We start from the raw sequence: 22,347 nt of genomic DNA on the forward strand, positions 1-22,347 counted from the left end.
TCTTTACAAAGTGCAGACCAGAATGCAAGAGCACAGGGGTCCATCTCTCCAGCTGACCTAAAAGCAGTCGCACCTTTTAAAAATACTGTATCTGCTGTACAGCCAATACTACAGAACACTAAGACTAACCAACGAAGAATGAAAAGCGTATTATGAAGTGAAAAAGTCAAACATGTTCATGAATTGCTGGGCTCAGGCTGCCAGACAGTGCACTTAGCTCCCAGTGTTTCAGTCCACTTTGTTGCTTTGTTGATCTGTTTGCACACATTTAAATATTTTATTCCACCATGCAAGCCCTGGATGACTCTGCACTGCAAAAACCATTCTAAATCTGTTTTCATTGTGCCTCGGCGCACTTTTCAATCTTAATGACTTTTGTGCTTTAAATTATACAATGCATTTCATTGCTGCAGGCTTCTTTTCTTCCAGAGACTCTTGCTCTCTTTGACGACAGCTAATAGATGCAGTTTGCATCTACTTTATAATCCAGGCTGGCCTGATCAGGTCAGTCACAGATCCCTCTTGAGCTGAAGCTTTTTGTCCCTGATGTGCTGCAGGAGAATTCTTCCTCTCTGCTCCACCATGTGGATGAGAGGCCCGAGACCGCTGGACCCGCCGTGGCTGTCCCAGAATTCCCTGTCTGTGTAAAGGGAGCGTAGCAGAAGACTTTCCAGACAGCCTGAGCGCAGCACAGACACAGCTTTCTCTGGAAATCTGACAAAAGACATAACATTGGTTTTGATATGTTGTAGCTTTAATGGCTGTTTCACAGACTAGAAAACTAAAATATTTGTGTGCAGACTCTAAAGATCGTCATGTTCTTTATTTGTCACAATATAGGAAAAAACAAAGAACCTGCTCATGATTTAGGTTTTAGCAGTGCCAGGGATGAAACAATGGCGACAAGCCTGATTTGTACAGAACACTTTAAAAGAAGAAAATGCTTTACCATGAAAAGTTCAAAAAATTGCCCTGAGCATGCTGCTAGAATAAAGGCTACAAGGCTACTGAAGGCTGACATCTTAGCCTGAGGGTGGCATAAGAAGAAAACTTGTGGATTATCAAAAAAAGGTTCATTCTGCTGGGATGCTCTTCTACTTCAATGTTGAGGTTACACACAAACTGTATATTTTTAATATACGAGTACACTTTTAGACTTGGTGACGGAGCTAGAGGTGGAGTCACTCTGTGCCACAAGAAGAATTCATGTTGATAGTGATTATTACACAGCAGATACTCCCTCAGCCATCATTAGTTTTTGAACCTGGCTGATTCATTAAAAGGAAGCTGACACTTTTCTTCATTACCTCTCAGGGGCGTGGCTTAACAGCCCCATTTCAGCTTCTTCTAAAAAATCAAAAAGCAACAACTACACAGCAATTAAAAAACATGTTGTCCTTCTCTTTGAGTTTGTGTAAATATAAATAAAGTTTTGAAAACTCTACCGCCCTTCATACTGTATGCATCCCACTGCATAACATACCCTTTACTCTGCAAAGGTGAAATTCAACTTAAGGATGTGTAAGAGACTGTTGTTTAATTATTACACAAGATGCATTCTATACAACACAATCTTTTAAAAACTGCATTTTTAAAAGTCACCTCAAGGTTGACTCTTATCCTCGGATGTGCGGTTATATTTTTATGGGCAAGCCATGTTTATGGACATGTGTTCACAAATAAAATCAACAGAACTCACTGTTGATTTTATATATATATATATATATATATATATATATATATATATATATAAATTAGGGGTGCAACAATACTCGTATCGGTATTGAACCGTTCGATACAGTGCTTTCGGTTCGGTACGCAAATGTATCAAACAATTTTCTTCGTCAGAAGAAAAGTTTGACACAACTTTTCTTCTGACGATGCTGTCTGTGTTGAGCACTCAGTGGATCTGCGTTCAAATACTCCGCCTAGGCTGCACTGTCGAGCGCAGATCCACTGAGCAAGCTAGCAAGACAGAAGCTAAGCTCGTTGCAACATGGCAACTGCCTCAACGCTAGCCAAAATTAAACCTCCCCCACCCTCATTCAGATCTGGCGTTTGGAACTATTTTGGTTTTCATGTCAAGCATGACCCTGAAGGTAAGCGCATCATGGACAAAAGTAAAACAGTATGTTAGATGTGCCACGCAGTGCGTTAGCGCAGTTAGCTCATCAACGTGTTGACGCCGTCCAGCCCCACGCACGGGGCGATCTGCGGTAACTCGTTAACGGAGATTTGCTGCGTTATGGCGTTAATGTCATTTTAACGAGATTAACGCTGACAGCACTAGTGGGAACACAATGAATATGACTGCACATTTACGCCGACATCATCCTAGTGCAAAGACAAGTGGAAGCAGACAAAAACAACAAGCACGCATGCTACAAACTTTACCCGAGTCATTAGCACATGATTCTCCTTATGGGGACCTGATATGTTTAATATGCTGCTGAGAATATAGCCCAGAAGAAGCGGATAGTATAGCTTTTATTTTGGAAAGAGACATTTCTCTGTAATAAACTCTCTTTTCCAAAGATGAGGGATTTCTCGATCAGATAGATTTTTATTTTTTTTAATTATTTTTTTGTTTCAGTAACATTACATTTAAAAACTGTACTTTTGAGGTAAAATATATATTTAGAACTTTAATAAATGACAAATTAAAAAGGCATGAACATGTTTTTGTATCGAAAGAATATGTCATTTTTTCAATAAAAACCCTGACACTGGCAGACTCACAAAAAGCACTGATTGCTGTTGTATCTTTTGAACTGAATTGAAATAATGGTGTTCTGGACTTTTCTGATTTGTTGTGTTCATGCTTTCACACAGAGTACTATACTCCTGTATAGGAGATGTCGTGCATGTGAGTGTTCATACTACATGTTCGCTTCTTTCTGCTGGAAGGATGGCGTTTAACTTATTGTTTGTAATCTGCTCTTTAATTCAGTTTTGTTGGCTCTTCGGGTTAAACAAAGCCAGATTTCCTGTTGTTGCCTTTAAATATTTGTGCCTTTTGTTCTGTCTGCAGTTTATCTGAAGTTAATTTTGTTTTGTCCATAGTTCTCTGCCTCTGAGTCTCTGCGTGATTTTTCACAAACAGATCAATGATCATACAGGGAGATTTTGTAATGAAGATTTTCACAAACAAGGAAAAGGGAAGCTATACATTATTATTATTACTTTTTTATTTTACAGTGCTGTGCCATACTAGATTTTTGTGATAATGCAGTGCAGACTTCTGTCAGGTTGGAAAGCCATTTGGTGATTCAAGCTTCCTGAATCAATAAGTCATAAGCAAAAAGCTTTAGAGACATCAATATTAGCCATTCTCTAGTGCTGCAAGAGCAGCAAAGCTCAACAAATCACCACACTAAAAAGAAAAAAAGAGAAAGAAAAACACAAAAACAACTTTTGGAACCTAAATCTTTCTAGTAGTTTAGTTTAATGTTTTTTATTCATCAGCCAAGAAATTCAATCTAATTCCAGTAGACCGAAACTGCTGCAGCTGTTGTGGACAAAAAAAAAGATGATATGTGTATAAAAGAAGATGTAAGTTTTGAGCTTTGTTTGTATGACTGACCTAGAGGTCAGCTCAAATCCAGCTCTTTATGAGCAAATCTACTCTTTGCTCTTAAAGAGCACTCTGCTAAACGCTCAATCTCTGAAAGTTTTCTTCTACTCTTTGCTCATAAAGAGCAAAGTTTGAAGCCTGAGCTTTGGGCTTAATTTAACTTCAATATTTCACACTATGTTTATTATGAGCATGAACAATTTAACAGTATAGTAATGACATATTTATTGACAAAAACAATTTATTTTATAAATTCAAATTAAACCTTCAACCCAATAAAGTGTACAAAAAAGGAAGAATAACTATCATGTGAAAATGAATGTATATTAAAATGTAATTATATTAATTAAATACAGCAAGCATTAAATACAATAAATACAATAAATAAATACAATAAAATTTGTCCTGTAACACCTCTGAAAACTAACAAGTTTCTCTTTAATCTTCAGTCATGAGAAATAATATGTGACTTTAACATTCTATTTTCATTCAGCTCCAAGTCCAGGCTTAAGATATTTAAGAGAATTTTATGGAAGAGCTTAGTAATCCTAAGTGACAGACAAAGGGGAATTTCTATCAGAGCTGATTCATTCAGTATACTGAATAGCAGGCTAATTGAAAGCACGCTAATCTAATCAGACAGACATTGTAACAAAAATCTAACAAGCTTCCAGTGGACGTTTCTGTGCTGCTGATTTGAAAGCTGTTCAAATCAGAAACGTCACCAGGGAAATATGTTGTTGGATGTGTTTTATTTTTTCCTGGAACACTTCCTTACATCATTGTTTCTACCCGCTGTGAGCTAAAATGAGTTTCTCAATCGGCATGGTGTAATTTGTTGAACCTCACTGCTAGACTGAAGGACACGCACACAAAAAAAAAATCTCATTTGCCTGCTTCTTCTCTGACATAATGTTTTATACTCACTCATCAATGCCCTCAACCAGCTTGAAGTTGAGGTTGTCTGTGGACTGTTGTGGTCTCCCTGCATTATCTATAAACACCAGTGTGGAGGGATCCGTCTTCCTCACCTGAGAATACACACAAACATACACAGTCAACACAGAGCCTACTGTTTGCTCACCAAGAAGGAAGTGTGCACCGATTGGAAGTGAGTAACATTAAACGTAATACAATATTAACAGGAATAAATAAAGCTGATAAACTACAGACGTCACGATCCTGGGTTGTTTGACACAGTGTTTTTTGTTTTCTTATATTTTGATGTTTACGGTTTATATTTAAGTCTCATTTAGTTATCTTAAGCTCATTTCTATTTTGCCTAGGTTCTGTTTATTAGAGTCCCCCTAGTGTCTTCACCCCCTTGTGTTTAATGCGTTTCAGTAATGTTTTTGTCTGCCATCTCCCCCTTGCTTACACGTATTCCCCTTGTGAACCATTCCTTTTCCTCCCAGTTATCATGGTCTGTTTGTGCTTAGTTATTTCCATGTCTCATCTCCAGTTTCCTTCTTCCTCTGTGTCCGTGTGTCTTAGGTCGTGTCCAAATTAATGGGCTGTATTCTCCTGAGGACGCATTTGAAGGCCGATTACATCACAGTGACGCAACGCAGGCTGTTCAAATTCGTAGACTCCTCCGAATGCAGCCGACAAATGTGTCCTCTTTTTCCCCGAATTTGAAGGATGGGTCGGGTGTGTCCTTCGTGGCCCACCATATCCCAGAATTCATAGCGCGGCCCAGCCAGTTCCAGTTTCCAACAATGGTGGCCGCTGCTAAGTTTTTAATATTACTCTTATTACTCTTTCTGGGTCACAAAATAAACATATTTTCAGGCGAGAATGCAGCTGTGTAAACTTCAAATATCTGCTCGGTTTATCAAGATACCACATATTTGCAAAAGTGCTCCGACGTTTTCGGAAACGTCTGTTATCCACCAGCTCGATAGCTAGCTGGGAGCTCGAGGGTCACTAGAGCCGGCGAGAACGTCAAACTCCCGGCGCATCATTTTCAGATCACCGCGGTCTTTCGCTACTCAGGTTAAACGTGATATAAAAGTCACTTACATAACCTAAAAATGTTATTGTTTGGCTTTTTTCAGTGTTTTATTTGTTCGTGAGTAAATCGGTTTGGCTGAGATTAAAATTATTAGATTAGATTAGATAAAATAAAACTAGCTGTGTGGTTTTCACACATCTGAATAAACGTCAAACAGAAAACTGATTAAACAGAAGTGTGAGATGGTCGAGAATTTACACCAGTGTCCTGTTATATTTTAGATAGCAAGGAGCAGACGGCTGAGTTTACTAAACTCCACCGAGACAGCGGTGACGCAAATCTGAAGGCTAGACCGTCCAATTTCACAGCTGTTTACTTCCCGCCTACCTGACCTTCTGAGGACCCGGCCCACGTAGACCGCGAAGGACGGGTCCTCAGGAGGATGCAGCCCATGAATGTGGACACAACCTTAGTCTATCATGTGTGCCATGTCTGCCTCCCATTATGTTTCCTGTTTTATTTTGAAATGCTCTGGTGTTCTGTGCTCAGTGTGTTTAGTTTCACTTCCCCTGTGTCGTCATTATGTTAAGTAAAACCATTGCTTCCCCATGTGTTTCCACTTCACCATATCACCTCCTGTGTGTATTTAGTCTCTGAGTTTTCATTCATTCCTTGTCCAGTCTGGGGGGATTTCACGTATTCATGTCAAGCCTTCATGGTCCAGGTATTTCATGCCAGGTTTTAATGTTCATGTTCCAGGTTTGTTTTTGTTAGCGTTAGATCATACAGTTTTGGTTATAGTTTAGTTTCACCCTTTTGTTTTGTACTGTTTCAGCACTGTCAGTGTCAGCACTTGGGTCCTCACTCCACACAGTCTGCTTCACCCAGATTGTGACAACAGATTTATATAATTTTGTGCAGTTTCTTTACAAAGGGGATAAAATACATTATGTGTGTCCCTAAATAAAAAAGATAAGTGAAACCACAGTTCACCTTTAACAGTTTCTTTAAATAGTGTGTCACCATTACACAGATTGAAAGACACATGACAGTCCACTTGGACCGTGTCAAACTGCATTCTAAGCATTTCAGTATTTCATTCTCACATTAACCCAAGTGGCTTTTTCAGACATGAACTCTTCGCTTCATAAACAAAACATTTAACGACCTCCCCTGTACCCTTAGCAAATTAGTATGGCAGTGAAACAGCCAAACAATGAGAACTGATATTTTCTATTAAGACAGACTCTACTGTTAGAAAATACTAGAAACTGGGTGGGGTCTTGGATGTTGTATCAGCAATCTGGATAAATCAATTCAGTTAAGCTGGGCATACACTGTGCAATTTTTTTCAGTCGCGTTATTCAGCCCCTGCTCGAACTGTACGATTGACTCACAGGGGTTAGAATTTCATAGGTGATGATGCAGGGTCTCACACTATACGGCCCGATACTCTGATGCGACCTGAGTGCTCACACTGTGCGTCCATAACATGAAGGTTATAACAGAAAATCTGTCGCTCGCTCTCCCTTTCTCTCCCTCTCTGTTTTTCACTCACACATCAACTTTGCTAAATTGCTAATGAAAAACATTGATCAGGCAGCTGTGATTGAGCAGCAATGTCCATCCAATTATTTTCACGGTTGTTGTGGTCATGAAAATTTTGTGAGGCCACATCGAAAAGGCTCAGATGCGCTTGCCAAAGTTCTACAAGTTGTGCCTCCATCGCTTGTGTCCAGATCATACGCTGCACCGCTGTGCTGCTCCGTCTTTTCACTTTCATTTCTGTGTTTGCGTGTGCGCAGTATGAGAGTCTACGGTGACACCCTCACGACGGCCGACAGGATTTCAAACACGTTTGATTTTCTTACGACCAAGTGATTGATGATCGGGAGCTGGTCGTGAGGTGTTAATCGCTTCTTGTTACCCCACGTATACTACACGATGCATGACACACGATGAAGGCCAAACTCGGGCCGATCACCAAAACGGTCGCACGACTGAAAAATCGGCTCAAAATGAGCAAAAAAAAAAAAATCACACAGTGTAATCCCAGCATTACAGAACATTATTTGATGGAATACTTTATAATAATGAAAACCTTTTCTGGATAAATCAATGTGCGACTCAATCAATGTGGTTGTGGAAAAGACAATACATTGTTAATATCCCATCCTGATCCGTCCACATGATAAGGAAATTAGCTACTGTGCCACCTGTGTGGGTTGCTTGTGATTTGCTACATGCCATATAAACTTGCCAGCATTTATCAAAGCCAATATTACACATTGTAACATTCAGATAATAAAATACACTTTAGATTTGTGTGAGTCCCATTAGTAGCTGCATTTTGGCAGATACAGTGGGATGCAAACGTTTGGGCAACCTTGTTAATAGTCATTATTTTCCTGTATAAATCGTTGGTTGTTACAATAAAAAATGTCAGTTAAATATATTTAACTGACATTTTTTATTGTAACAACCAACTCAACCAAATCACAAGCTGATGTAAAACCCCGGCTGGTTCCAGGCCTGGCATAAAAATCAATGCCAAACCAAATATGTCAACTCAATTTTTTGGTTACAAGCAAAATTTTCTGAACATGTAATTGAAGCTAGTATTGTTAACCTCACATGCACATAATTTAGTGACAAAGAAAATTAAAGTTGCCAAAGCTGTTATCTAAACATGCAAATCTTAGTAAAGCTCACAACAACAACAACAGGCAAAAGTTGAGAAAACCCAAAAAGCTACTGAATGATGTTGATTGACATATTTTTAGGTTTGTCATTTTTTCTTCTTTTTTAATAGCGCATCACTCACTGTAAAAACTCGTCTGCCTCACTGTGCTGTTTTGGGAGTCTCCTCTTCCCCCTGATGCTTCAAAGTAAATTAAGTCTGCTTTGTTTATCAAAATACCTCTATCATTAAGGACCAGAAATGTGTGGGACAGGGGAACTCATTAAGGAGTTACGGGACAGAGCCAAAACATCATAGCTTTGAGCCATCCAAGGCCATTGCTTGTCCTCACAACATCTCTGACTTTCAAATAAATGATACAGATGCTGTGGCTGATACACAGCATCTGTATCAGCCACAAGAGCTGCAGAGTAAGATGATTAGTTTGACCGTCAATTCAAATACTCTCCTCCATAAAATGCACATTCCAATAAAGCTAGCCACAGAATAACAGTGTCCATGCATTTCAGTTACAAAATAGAACGTTTGCTTTTCCGTGGCAAAAGAAGGTTTTGGAGTGGTGCAGAATGATCATAATATGGATTTAACTGTAGTCTAGCATCTTTTACTAGGTAATATTATGGTATATTTAGAGTATAGAAATAGTGCTTGAATTTGATGACAACAACACATCTGAAAAAAGCCAGGACAGGGCCACATTCACCACTGTGTAGCTTCCCTCTTCGTCCATAAACATCTGGAAACTGAAAGAGAGCAGCTGCTAAACTTTTTGGAGAAGAATGTTGTTATTTTTGTCTGATATAGGACTCTAGCTCCTCAGCAATCTTGGGTCTTAACTAACTATATTTTTCAGTTCATGATGTGCCAGAAGGTCTAAAGTACAGGCAGGCCAGGACCCAGACTCTCGTACTACAAAGCCATGCTCTTGTTATAGATGCACTGGCTGTGCCTTTCCAGATGACCAGGCTGCAGACACTAATGCACCCCCATATCAGCTTTGGAAATGAGTGCTGATTACAACCTGAATGGTAACTCTCCTTATTAGTTCAGAGGATGCAGCGTCCGTATTTTCCAAAAAGAAATTCAAATTTCAATTTGTCTAGTCACAGAGCAGTTTTTCACTTTGCCTCGGTCCATTTTAGATGAGCTTTGGTCCAGAGGAGACAGCCAGGGTTCTGGATCATGCTCACATACAGCTTCTTTTTTAACCTCCATTTGTGGATGGCACAGCAAAACGTGTTCACAGACAGTTATTTCTGAAACGTTTCTGAGCCCTGCTCTGATTTCCATGCCAGATTCATGTCTGTTTTTCATGCAGAGCCCAAAGATCTCAGGGATCCAATATTAATATTTGGTGTTGTCCTTTGCGCTGAGTCATTGCTCCAGCCTCCCAGGATATTTTGATGATGAAATATCCAAAGTCTTTTTTATGCCCATCACATTACTGACCAGCTGCCTATCTTACTGACTTATGTGCAAAATGTTCCTCCGGCTGATGTGTTCCTTTCATTAAATTCACAATGAGAAAATATTTCAAACATCTGATATATTTTGTATGTTCTATCATTGCATTCTTTCTTTACTGACATTTTATACAGTGTGCCAACTCTTTTGGCACTGGGTTTGCAGACTTCGTGAAAAACATTAATTTTATGATAAACATTCATGTCAGCAGTGTTACTTCAGTATCAGTGAGCCAAATTAAATTTCAACGTCCGCTCAGTGTTTCACAATCAACTTCCACACTCCTGGAGAACGTAGCAGAGGGTCGGACTGTTGACACCGACACTCACGGTGAGTAGCTCACAGCAGCTAACAGGATAATGACAGCATGTGGCAGGATGAGGAAAAAGTCTGGGGCACCTTTCCCAAATATGAATGTAGTGAGTCTTCCTCATCACATTAAGGAAGATCATGAGTGGTTAATATCCAGGATAGCATCACCGGGAATTAAAGAATTTCAGAACAGAGCGTCAAAGTGATTGATCGTGGTGATAGCTCTCATTTAGCTTATGTGTGTGAAATCTCTGCAGTGAACATGATCACTGTCAGGAGCACAGCGCACACCCGAGAAAGCTGAAACACAATCTGCCTTCTCCAGTCACACACATACACATCATCCCCACCTGGACATATGCATTGTGTACACTCTGCAGTCTGGAAATAAAGCCAGTGATGCTCTCACACAGTCAGAGTCTTTATGGTTGATCATTGGTGCACGTCTATTGGGGTGGCTGTAGCTCAGGTGGCAGAGCAGGTCAGCCACTAATCAGAAGGTCGGTGGTTCGATCCCAGGCTGCATCCTGGCTGCATGCCAAATATCCTTGGGCAAGATACTAACCCCGTGTTTGCCTACTGGTGGTGGTCAGAGGGCCCGGTGGCGCCAGTGTCCGGCAGCCTCGCCTCTGTCAGTGCGCCCCAGGGCAGCTGTGGCTACAATGTAGCTTGCTATCGCCAGTGTGTGAATGGGTGGATGACTGAATGTAGTGTAAAGCGCTTTGGGGTCCTATGGACTAGAAAAGCGCTATACAAATGCAGGCCATTTACCATTTACATGGAACATCATTTTGGAATTAAGAATCCACTTAATTCCAAAATGATGGGGTTGGGGTGGCTGTAGCTCAGGAGGTAGAGCAGGTCACCAACTGATCGGAAGGTTGGTGGTTTGATCCCTGGCTTCTCCAGCCTGCATGTCAAGTATCCTTGGGCAAGATACTAAACCCAAGTTGCTCTCCGATGCATCCAAGAGAGTATGACTGTGTGTAAATGTCATTAGAAAGCACTCGGATTAGAGAAAGTGCTTGTGAGATTCGGTGTGATTGGGTGAATGTGGCATGTTGTATAGAGCGCTTTGAGTACTCCGGGAGAGTAGAAAAGCGCTATATAAGAATCAGTCCATTTACCATTTCAGCTTTTGTGCTCATGTTGATTTTTTTAGTATTGATCATACACAGGCAGCCTGACCATTCTCCCTCAGACTCCACAGGAAGAACAAGTGCACAATCCTGTGACCTGTAAAGAAAATGACATGCATGCTCCTGGTGTCTTGGCCCCTTTAAATGACGATTCCCTTGTTAGGTCATACCTGCAGATGTAGATTTCATCACCAGCGATTATCCCTGATAATGAAGGTCAAGTTGGCTTGACATAGAAGTTGGTGTTTGAGATGAAAGTGCAGTTGTGCACCTGTAATCTTAAAATATCAACAGTGCTGCCCAAGGGTTCATAAAAAAGGGAGACTGGCCAAATACAAACGTGGTATGTTTCACTTTTTTATGTCACAGAACTGTCTGACTGCAACTTGAGAACATGCAGCCCAGAAACCCCTCCACTGTATCAGACGTACAAACAAACAGATGTTAGAAACAGACTGCTGTGTGTCACTCGGAGCGTGCAAAGATGTTCAGCTAACCCAGAGAAAGCACAAAAGCACACAACCCGACTGCTTGTACAAAAACAACACACCTGGACTAACTTGGACTGACGGGCCGTCATGGTGTTTTTATTGTCTTTATATTGTTCAAGAGTCTAAATTTCTGTGAAGTTCCAATGTACCTAACGTTGCTTCTTTTGTGCTGCTAAGATGTGTCAAGACTCTCTCTGCAGAGCTTGTTTCCTGCAGGAAATGCTGTGAGCTTTTATCTATTCTTATAAACAATATGAAGCACATGCAGCATAATCAGCTCCAGCTCGGTAACATCTGCCAGGCTCTGAACTCATTTTCTGTCTGTGAATACACATACATCAACACTCGGAGAGTTTAATATCCACTCCTGCTGTATCATTTAAATATAGAACCATTGTCTTTCCACGGAAGAATGACAGCAACAAATTGTTGTGTAACGAAAACTGGGGAGCCAAGGTGGTTTTTATTCAGTACATTCCCACTGATATAATGAATAATGATCTGGCAACAACAGAAAACCGACACTTAAATATTTTTTTGATTAAATAACAATTTAGAATGGCAAGAGAAAAGCATTGTTTGCTATCACATCCATCAAACAGTGACCAGTGAAGTGGTCTGCTGACTGAAGATAACTGATTAATGTTTGCCTTGTAGTGTCTCGGGACATAAATTACTTTGATAATGGAACAAAGAGGAAACGTAAGGGTCTACTGTCTGCAGCGACTAGACAGGATGAAAAAGCATTAGGGCAGGCTGTGATACGTACCAGGATGTGAACCAGCAGCAGGTCTTTGGTGTTGGCACACTTTCCATAAAGCCGGTTCTCCACGCAGAGTTCTGCGGGATCAGGTATGAATCCACAGCAGTACCTGTCCAGCCGGTCGTTTACCTGCAAAACAAAGAACATGCAATGATAATAATTGACCTAGAGGTTACTAACTGACCTCTGCTGCAGAGCCTTGATCTGTAAATTAGCAGAAAGTTAGCAATGCAAGAATTCTCAAACTGCTGTTATGCGGACATGCATCGGCAGAAAGTTTTCAGGGGCATTTGTTTGCCTTTCTGTTTGTCTGTCAACATGTTTGTGCAAAAGCTACCAGGCTGCACTTTGTGATACTCAGTAGAAAGGTCGAGTGTATGCAAAGGAAGCACGTCTCTAAAATAGTTGCTCCAAGAGTGCCCCTCAGACTTAGCCAAGCTTCATTATTGCAGCACTAAGACAGAAATACAAACAGTCGCACTAATATAGTTTTTTTAGGATGAAAACTATATAGAATAATATTTAATATTTAAACATATTAAATATTGCAGTGATTCAAGACAAGTGATTTGTAATTCAGGAATTAATACAAGGGCACTGTGTAATACATGCAAATTTCCACTTTGATCTTTTAATTGTAATTTATCAAATAAAATATGATTTAAAACAAATACATATTTATTTATGACACAGTAAATCAACACTGAGTGGAGGCTTTAGCTGTAGAATTATCAATATCAGATTTAATGTAACACAATTGAATGATTATTAATTGATAGTGAATAAAACTCTGCTAACAGTTATTTACTGGTTACAAACAATTGAAATTACAATGTTTACTAATTTGTTAAGAATTATTTTTCAGTTCAATTTAGTTACAGCACCGGTATCGAACAACAGCTTTCTCAGGTCACTTTATACTGTAAGATATAGACCCTATGAGCAACATCTAGCAATGGTAGGGAGGAAGTAACCAGTAATAAAACCAAACCAGTACTAAAATCTTTATTAAAAGCCCAAAGCATTTGGTACCAGTGTTGGTCAAGTTACTTGAAAAAAGTAATCAGTAACTAATTACTGATTACTTCCCCCAAAAAGTAATCCCGTTACTTTACTGATTACTTATTTTCAAAAGTAATTAATTACTTAGTTACTTAGTTACTTTTTAAAAACACGATTTACAACCTGAATAGGTGATAAAGCAATAGATCTTTCAGCCCAATTCTGCTTTTTCTGCATAATCCATCATACAAAATGTAATCAAATGGAAAAGTCTCTTTTTAAAACTTGTTTTATTAGTTTTAATCTTTTAACTTTATGCATCAAGCAAAAATTTAATTATATGCAACATTCTCTGACTGGAAGAAATTTGTTTAATATTCAAACCTATTTTCTGCACATTCCAGCACATAAAATATTTTTTTTGTGTGTTTACACTCACTCTTTCAAATAGATGCAAGTAAAACACAGCAGAAAATAAATAAAATCAAAGACTAGCGGTCCTTTTGCTCTATTTTCACCTGTATAGCAGGAGCAGGGTAGGCGGATGTTTGCCCTGGTGCAGGTGTGCCGCAGCGGTCAGTTGAAGAATCCGCGAGTTTCTCTGTGAATTTCCCATTACGTCGTTGCGCACTCGGTGCTTGTTGGAAGTTTAGGGGTTTTTTCGCTGTAAAAAGAAGTTTTCTTCCCACGCACCATGCTAATGGACGCTAATGTTTTTGTCACTTTTTATGGAATCAAACTCAAAGTAAGGTCAGTACTTCCACGCTTTAAACGCTGCACGGTCATACTCTCTCCCGCACTCGATATATGATCCATTGTTGATCTGCACACAGCTGTTGTCACATACGTCGCACTCGCTTACGTCACTGTCATGAGACACTCTCGCAAAATAAATCACAGTTTTAGTAACGCAGTAACGCAGCGTTCCTACGGGAAAGTAACGGTAATCTAATTACCATTTTTGCAATAGTAATCCCTTACTTTACTCGTTACTTGAAAAAAGTAATCAGATTACAGTAACGCGTTACTGCCCATCTCTGTTTGGTACTATGATTACTATGGAGTAGATCTCTAAACAGTATGAGAGCAAAAAAAAAATAGTTCAAATAACGCATATAAAAGAAGAATCTCTGACTTCATTCTGCTCTCCTTATAGTCTGTTATTTTACATCTTACTGTTTTTGGCCAAATGATTTGGAATAAAGATCAATGCTTACAAAGGAAAAGACATGGAGCTTTGGGTTAGTCCTGCTTGCTCATCACCCCAGTCACTTATCTGCTTCTGGCTGCTGGCCTGACAGATAATCTCATGGAGTTAAAAAAAAATAGACTCACATTTAGTATCTGTGTTCAAAACAAGAGAAGTACTGATTAGGGCTAAAAGTGAAATTCATAGCTTTGGTTATGAGACATGAATATTCTACACCGCATACTCAGTGATCGCTGCCAAAAAATATGCAAACACATTTGGTGTTATGAACAACTCAGACTATGCCTGATATTTGGGAAATGTCCAACCTAATGTGACAGCTGTTTAAGTGAATTTCAATTCTACTGACATACCAGGCCAGTGTTTGGTATTATACTTCTGTTGTGTTGACTTCAGACAATGGATTTAACACAACTGAAAAAGAATAGTTGCAGATAACGTCATGTTACATGTATACAGGACAGGACTGCACTCCAAACAAGCACGTCTGTGCACAGTTGTATATAAGATATAGTCATTGAAACCATACATATTGAAAAATGAAAGCATGTACAAGTGCGACTGCAGATGAATTAATAGAACCTTTTAATGTTCTAGTGAAACGAGAGAATGTGGTTTCATATATTTTGAAGTTCATTCTATTTCTATGCAGCAAAGTATTTGAACACAGCTTTTACATTTCAGTGTGAAAAAACGGTGCAACTACTGTGAGAACTGCCTGTGACCTGATATTCTAAGTCCTATATTTAACTCAAATAGCTGAGGTAACTGGGCAATTTACTCAAGTGATCATGGAACTTTCCATGGAACAAAAGGTTCTCTTGGCTATTTTTTACCTGCTGCCAAGTCTCTTTTACTTCCTGTAATCTAAGCCTAGCAAGATCAGGGATGACATCCTTCATGAAATTTTAAATAATGTGGACTTTAACGCCTTTTAATCTTGGCCAGATAAGTGCTTTAGAGTGTGTTTCTCATTTACACATTCAAACACACCAGTGGCTGTGGAGCTCCCTTCCACAGTGGCTGCTATCAGTTGCAACCTTGGGGGATTCAGTGTCTTTACTAAGAACATCTGACCACGCAGAGAGATTAAGGACTGAACCTCCAACCCCACTACATAGTTGTGGTCAGTAGTTTACATCCACTCATCATGGGCATGAATGTTACTGCAATTTTGGGCTTTTATTTCTTTCTTTGAACTTCTCTTTTTCCAGGATGGAATGATTGTACAGTATATATTTTTATTGACTGAATTGGGAGGATAAGTTTGAATATATTATTCTCTAATCCACAGAGGGTCAAAAGTTAGTTTTAAATCTGTTTCATGGCATTAATGTGATATAAAGTACTAGATAAGAGACATATGTACCTAAGGTCTCAATCCCACGGACACAGAGATAAGTCAGGGACCTCCTGGCAACCTCTTGTTGGTAGGGAAAAATGTATTTTCTCCAGTGTGTTGGCAAGTAGCTGCTGGCTGTACACAGGTGAAATCAGTCATAAAGAGGGTGCCACATCTCCTTGTGTTTGCTTCAATTGCTAGCAGATTGCTGTGGTTGCAATTAGTATGGAAGACAATCACTAGCTAACTAAAGGGCAAAAAGTGTGATGAAAAAACCTGAAACAGATATTACTTGCCTACTTGCCTTACCGAATTTCCCAGAGGAACCCACCTGAGGGATTAATAAAGTTTTACCTTATCTTATCTTATCTTTCAGTGTGAAAGTTATGCGTTAGTGCTGAAACCAACTTCTTTCAAAAGGCGCCGCAATAACAAGCAACCACTTGCCAACTGGTAGTGGGGTGGTTACCAGTTGGCAAGTGGTTGCCAACTGGTAGCAACCACTTGCTCCAATGAGCGGTTTAGGCTCCAGGTCATTGGAGCTTAAACCAATCCATGCAGTATCCATGCAATAAATCTACATTTTTCAGATTTCAAAAATGAGAACCTGTAGTCAACTCTCCCATTCTGCAGCTGGTAAAATGATTAACAATATGAGAGAAAGCTCAGTGTAAGAGTGTAATTTACTCCCTGGTGTTGAAGGCAGAGACTGACAGAGTGAGAAACAAACAGATACAACCTTGATGAGATCTGCCTTCAGGTCAACTGCAAGGGTTTGTGTGTATATGTAGTAAGGAAGGTTTGTGTACGTGTTCAAGGGTGTATGACTCACATGACCCTATTGCCCTCAAGTCAACAGTAGGTGAGAATGTGTGAGAGGTGATTGTGTGTTTTGTTGTGTACTAAAGATGCACCTCTGCTGTTTCTTCTCACTTGTGTGCTTCTTTGAGGAGACTTCTCACCCCGTTGCCACATTTCACTCCCACACTGGAATATAGTGATTTTGAGCACAGTCCAGCAGCTTTGTGGAGACTAAGCCAATATTGACTTACACTGCCACTGAACACCAGCAAGCCTCAGAGTGAGACAGCTTTCTGCGGTCAGAGTCAACACAATATTAAAGTGGAACAAATTGTAAAGTGCATCTGGGGAGTATGATTTACTCAAATCTATTTTTCCACTGCGTGTGTCCATTTGGAACAGAGTAATACACTGCATTATCACGTGTTCAGCAACCTATTTAACATGGCAATCAGACCTTATTTTCCATTTATCCCCATTAACACTTTCCTCTGGTGCCATGTCTATCTTTCTTCTTTCAACTTTTCAGCGTTCAGTCTCAGTGTGGGCAGCGTGTATTGCTCCTTACTTTTTTCACTCTAATGAAATCAGACTTTGTGTAGGTGTTGCTCTTTCCTCTGCTTTCAATCCACTTATTATGGTTTCACAACTCCAACTACATATTAATACTAAGCAGACTTCATAATTCTGTGCATATTCTATGCTGTCTTCCTTCCCTCACCTCAGCCGGTCGCAGCAGATGGCCCCGCCCCTCCCTGAGCCTGGTTCTGCCGGAGGTTTCTTCCTGTTAAAAGGGAGTTTTTCCTTCCCACTGTTGCAAAAGTGCTTGCTCATAGGGGGTCATATGGCTGTTGGGTTTTTCTCTGTATGTATTATTGCAGGGTGTACCTTGCAATATAAAGCACCTTGAGGTGACTGTTGTTGTGATTTGGCGCTATATAAATAAAATTGAATTGAATTGAATATGGTCGAAACACTAAGAAACCAAATCTCATGGAAGTCCATCTAATAGTTTTTCAGATAGGCTGGATGGCAAAAATATGAATGCTAAATTATCAGGAGAGCACTTAGCATTTTTTGCACACAATCAAAATGTTTCAAAGCAGAATCCCAGGGAGCAGACTGCTTTTCAAAAATAATTTCAATATATGTATTTCTTCTATGCTATTTACTATTTGGCACCCTGTGGAGATACAATGTACAAGCATAACATTAAAACCACCTTCCTAAGATTGTCTAGGTTCGCCTCATATATAATGAAAAGAGGTCTGTCCAGGAATCACAGCGGTTTTTTAGTGGTCCGTTTGCAGGGTGCAGCCATTGTGGTTGTGTCAAGGCAAGGGTGTTTTCTATTTTTTTGTTGCCATGTTTTTTTTTGGAGTTGACAACGGTGGGTTTCACCAGCTCATCTTCACCCCTGCGGTGGTCATCAGGCTTCCCTGTTAGTGGCTTCTGCTCTTAAGCTCTGTTCAGTGTTAATAGTCTCTCACTTTGTGCTAGCTTGAGTCTAACCAGCTAACCAGCTGTGAGATAAACTCCAGCTCCACAGTTCTTGTACTGCAGCTGTTGACAGCTGGAGGGCCACTCTAACTGGAACCTGCAACAGGTGGAGAACTGTTTCATGCACCATTATGCCAAGATCACAAGTGCTGCAGTCAAGAGGGACTACAGCCAACTGCTGCTCCAGATGGTGGACTTCATCCACAGGCTGAGTCTTACTAGAGAGAAATCTTGATTATATTGCTCAGTAATGTATTTGTAACAAAGTACTTTGCAAATAAAGTATATGCAGAGGAGGAAAATTAGCACTAAGATTATTTTAAAGCCAGCTTTCTGCCTATTACATGCTCAACTGCTATGAAACTTATCGAGCACATTTGCGCAGTGCATTGGGGTCATTGTAGTAAAAAATGGATGAGGAAATCTATGCGCATGAATTACCATATCATTTGTTCTTAAAATGACTGCACAGGTTTATAATTGCTAATTGAAAAAAAGGCTATGCATAATGCTGTTACATGCATCATCAGTCACTCAGAGCAGAGAACAGATTAGACACCATGAAAGTTATATTGGATTGTAAATAACAAATTCAAATGTGATAGAGTGAAGGCCAGGAAATGCATTTTGAATAACTAGTTGTATCTTAAGAATCAAAGGGGAACCTAGTGTGATAAAAGTTGCATCAAGATTTCCAGACTGGGGAATGAGTAGTCTGAAGGTTTGGATTGAAAAAGAAAATGTCTCAAGGTGGGTATTACTTTTTTCTGCATTACTCATCATGGGGTAGGAGTATAAGCAGAGCTACATCCCTCTCCTGGTAGCCCCCAGTAGACGCATAGCCTCTCCAACATGTCCTGGGTCTGTCACAGGGTCTCTTCTCAGTTGGTCGACCTGATAAACTTCACCTGGAAGGCATTTGTACCCACCTGTTAAAGAGCTATTGCTGTTATGGCCTAAAAACTAAAAGAGACCATTATTCTTAAATGTGTTCATTATCTCTTGCATGGGGTTATTATGATTTCTTCGTTTACACTTATTAAATACTGTCTATTAGATTTTTGAGGGTGTTGTCAAACCCCCGTTTAGCCCATTTAAATCGAATTCTGGTCTTCCCCCCTTGCTGTGATTAATATGTGCGGGTGTGAACACAGTAATTACACTTGGGTGCAGACCAAAACAAACGCACCAAGACCCCTGGGAGGAGGTGGTGCTGTAAGCTCCAAATAAACTCCAGATCGGTTCGTTTCTGTTATGAACATTATCCGACCTCAATTTGAACCAACTACCAGACACATCTGGCCATTGAGCGGACTGAACATATTTTGGTTCGCTCGGAGTTTATGTGAAAACAAACTCTGTGTGAAAACAAGTTACAAACAAGCTGACAAGTTTACAAACTCATCAACTGATTCGGACAAGAGTAAATGAACTACAGGTACCAAAATACCATACGAACGATATACAAATAATATATGTAAGTGTCCTATAACATTATCTGAGTCACACCAATAACACTACAATAAAAACACAGTGAAGTTTATACATCACCAGAGGTGGGAAGTACACATACCTTGAATATTTATTTTTTTTGACTTTTTTCTACACTATCTTTATACTTTCTACTCTTAACAAGTAACCATGGGCGACCGTGGCTCAGGGGGTTGGGAAGCGTATCTGTAACCGGAAGGTCGCTGGTTCGATCCCCGGGCTCTCTGTCCTGGTCGTTGTGTCCTTGGGCAAGACACTTTACCCTACCGCCTACTGGTGATGGCCAGAGGGGTCGATGGCGCGATATGGCAGCCTCGCTTCTGTCAGTCTGCCCCAGGGCAGCTGTGGCTACAACCGTAGCTTGCCTCCACCAGTGTGTGAATGAATAGTGGCATTGTAAAGCACTTTAGGTGCCTTGAAAAGCGCTATATAAATCCAACCCATCATTATTATAACATTTTCAAAACAGACTTGTTCAGTATATTTAGGGAGAGTTATTATTTCAGAGATGACTAAGATGAAAGCCGCAAAACCATATAATATTTTTTTTAAATTGGCACGACACTGGAATGAGTGCAAATGTTCATAAGTTATGGTAAGTAAGGCTAAGTTAGCATCTAGCTAGCACTACAGAAAAGGAGCAAGCATAAAGGCAGTAACTGAAAATTTAAAGTTTAGATCTAAGTCGTCAATTGGTAAATCAGATATTGGATCTCTATTGCAAAATGTCTCCTTCTGTTGGAGGAAAATAATCTGCAGTTCAGTGCTGGTAAAGAGGTTAGATTGCTGTACTGAGACAAATTTGCATCTCACAATAATTAATAAAAAAGGCTAGAACACACTGGTGTTACTTCACTCGTAAGGTCTTCCATAAGCCACCTCTCTCCTTGAGGTGCATTTACGGAATCAAAGCCCTTTAAAGGTGGTGGAGAGGGGACAACCCCTTTTTTGGAAGTGGTGAAAGCTTACGCTGGTGCTGAAGATTCACACAATTTTCTTTAGTGCCAGCTTGAGGAGAACTCAACATTTCCACAAACTGAATAGACAGACAACCCAAAATTTTAACCTCATGTCATTAAAATCTATGTTCACATTTTAATAAATCTCAGAAAATAAGAAAATCACCAAGCTGTTTATCTTCAGCAAGGACTGCTCTCTGGGTATCAGACTTGAGTGACTGGCTTCAGGCTGGTTTGATCACACTGTGAAACGATTTCAGAATATAATCCGAGCCCATCAGAAACATGCTGAGCGTGCTAAGCTTTGGTCGATTTCTTTCCTTGCAGCTGTAGCACAAACAGCTAGGTAGCAGTCTGAAACAGTGTACCTTTCATTTTTTAAACCTACACTCAAATTGTTACCTTAGCCTCAGTTCCCTTATCCTACCCAGGGTGTTCTTCACTGCCATTGTATGTGTGTGAGAATATGTGTCCTTCACACTATTCTTCCTGCGCCTTTGGTGTTTGGTTCCCTGCTATCAGAGTCAAGGGAGGTGTTAAGGGAGAAGGTAGAAACAAGTGTTCAGAGGCGCCCTCATCGGCTCTCAGCAAATCAATAGGAGGCTATTAGAGCTTGGCCCTATTACAGGGATTGACATCTAGAGGGGGAGAGAGCAGCCTCATGGGTTATTCATATTCCATCCCACACACACACTGTAGATGGGTGTTAGATACACATTCCATCTGAGAGTGTGGACAGAACGAAGCAGGTCCAAATGACTATTGGACGTTGTAAAATTAGCGGCAGGGTGCAGTCGCCACAGTGCAAGCAGCGCATGTCGCGACAAGCCTGACACTGAGAAGGTGACATGAAAAGAACTGAACGTAATTATTCAGTACTGTGTTAAATATTCAGTGTGAAGACGCTCTGTATACAAAGAGTTCATCTATAGCTGGGTTTGACGTGAACGGTCTACCTTTTCTTTCTTTTTCTTCTCTGTCGTGATTCCTTTTTTAAGTGGGAGATTAAAACTGTCACTGTTCTAATTTTCCTTATACGTTGAGTTTCTTGCATCAGGTTGGTGTTATATAAGCTGTAGCTTCAACTTACACCCTCTTGGTTATTTTCTGTTTTTTTCTATTTTTTTTTTTAAATTTCTGCAGATATAAATGTGGGGGTTTGTGGGGCTAGGTTAATTGATTAATCCAAATTGCCCATAGGTGTGAATGCGGGAGTGAATGTGAGTGCGAATGGTTGTCTGTCTCTGTGTGTTGGCCCTATGACAGACTGACAACCTGTGTGGCATCAAATTTGATGCAGAACAGCTGATTGTTCTGTAAATAGTTTGAAATGTTTATTTAAAAAAACTGCCTTTGCTGCATTTTTAGGTAAACAGCTGCAAAAAACTTTGTTTGCATAACATAATTGTTTGTATTTTTTTGTATTTGTAACGGTATTTAAAATACAAATTGAAAATTCTAGTAACAATCATAGATCCCACCGCCCTTTGGGAAAAATACCTTTAAAAACACTAACCAGGCAATTTGTTACTTGCGTCGTTAACACAATATCTAAAAAGCCACTCACATGGCAGGAAATCAATCCATTTAGGCATGTAAGTATGGTCAAGACTAAGTATCAGAATGAGGAAGAAAAGTGATTTA

The 22,347-nt window shown here is 39.9% G+C and overlaps 1 protein-coding gene across 1 annotated transcript in view; it reads right to left on the minus strand.

Annotated features, from left to right (window-relative positions):
- Positions 1–509: 509 nt before the first annotated feature.
- Positions 510–22,347, minus strand: part of gask1a (golgi associated kinase 1A) — a 44,454-nt gene continuing 22,616 nt past the window's right edge. The window contains exons 4-6 of the mRNA XM_085366792.1: positions 12,405–12,527; positions 4,502–4,605; positions 510–714 (exon numbers count right to left, since the gene is read on the minus strand). Of these exons, the coding sequence (XP_085222918.1) occupies positions 510–714; positions 4,502–4,605; positions 12,405–12,527 (432 nt within the window). The remainder of the gene's footprint in view (positions 715–4,501; positions 4,606–12,404; positions 12,528–22,347) is intronic.

Source organism: Diplotaxodon limnothrissa, linkage group LG11, assembly GCF_057381915.1.
Source record: "Diplotaxodon limnothrissa isolate DT_005_m linkage group LG11, D_limnothrissa_male_GT1.1, whole genome shotgun sequence".
NCBI classification, from domain to species: domain Eukaryota; kingdom Metazoa; phylum Chordata; class Actinopteri; order Cichliformes; family Cichlidae; genus Diplotaxodon; species Diplotaxodon limnothrissa.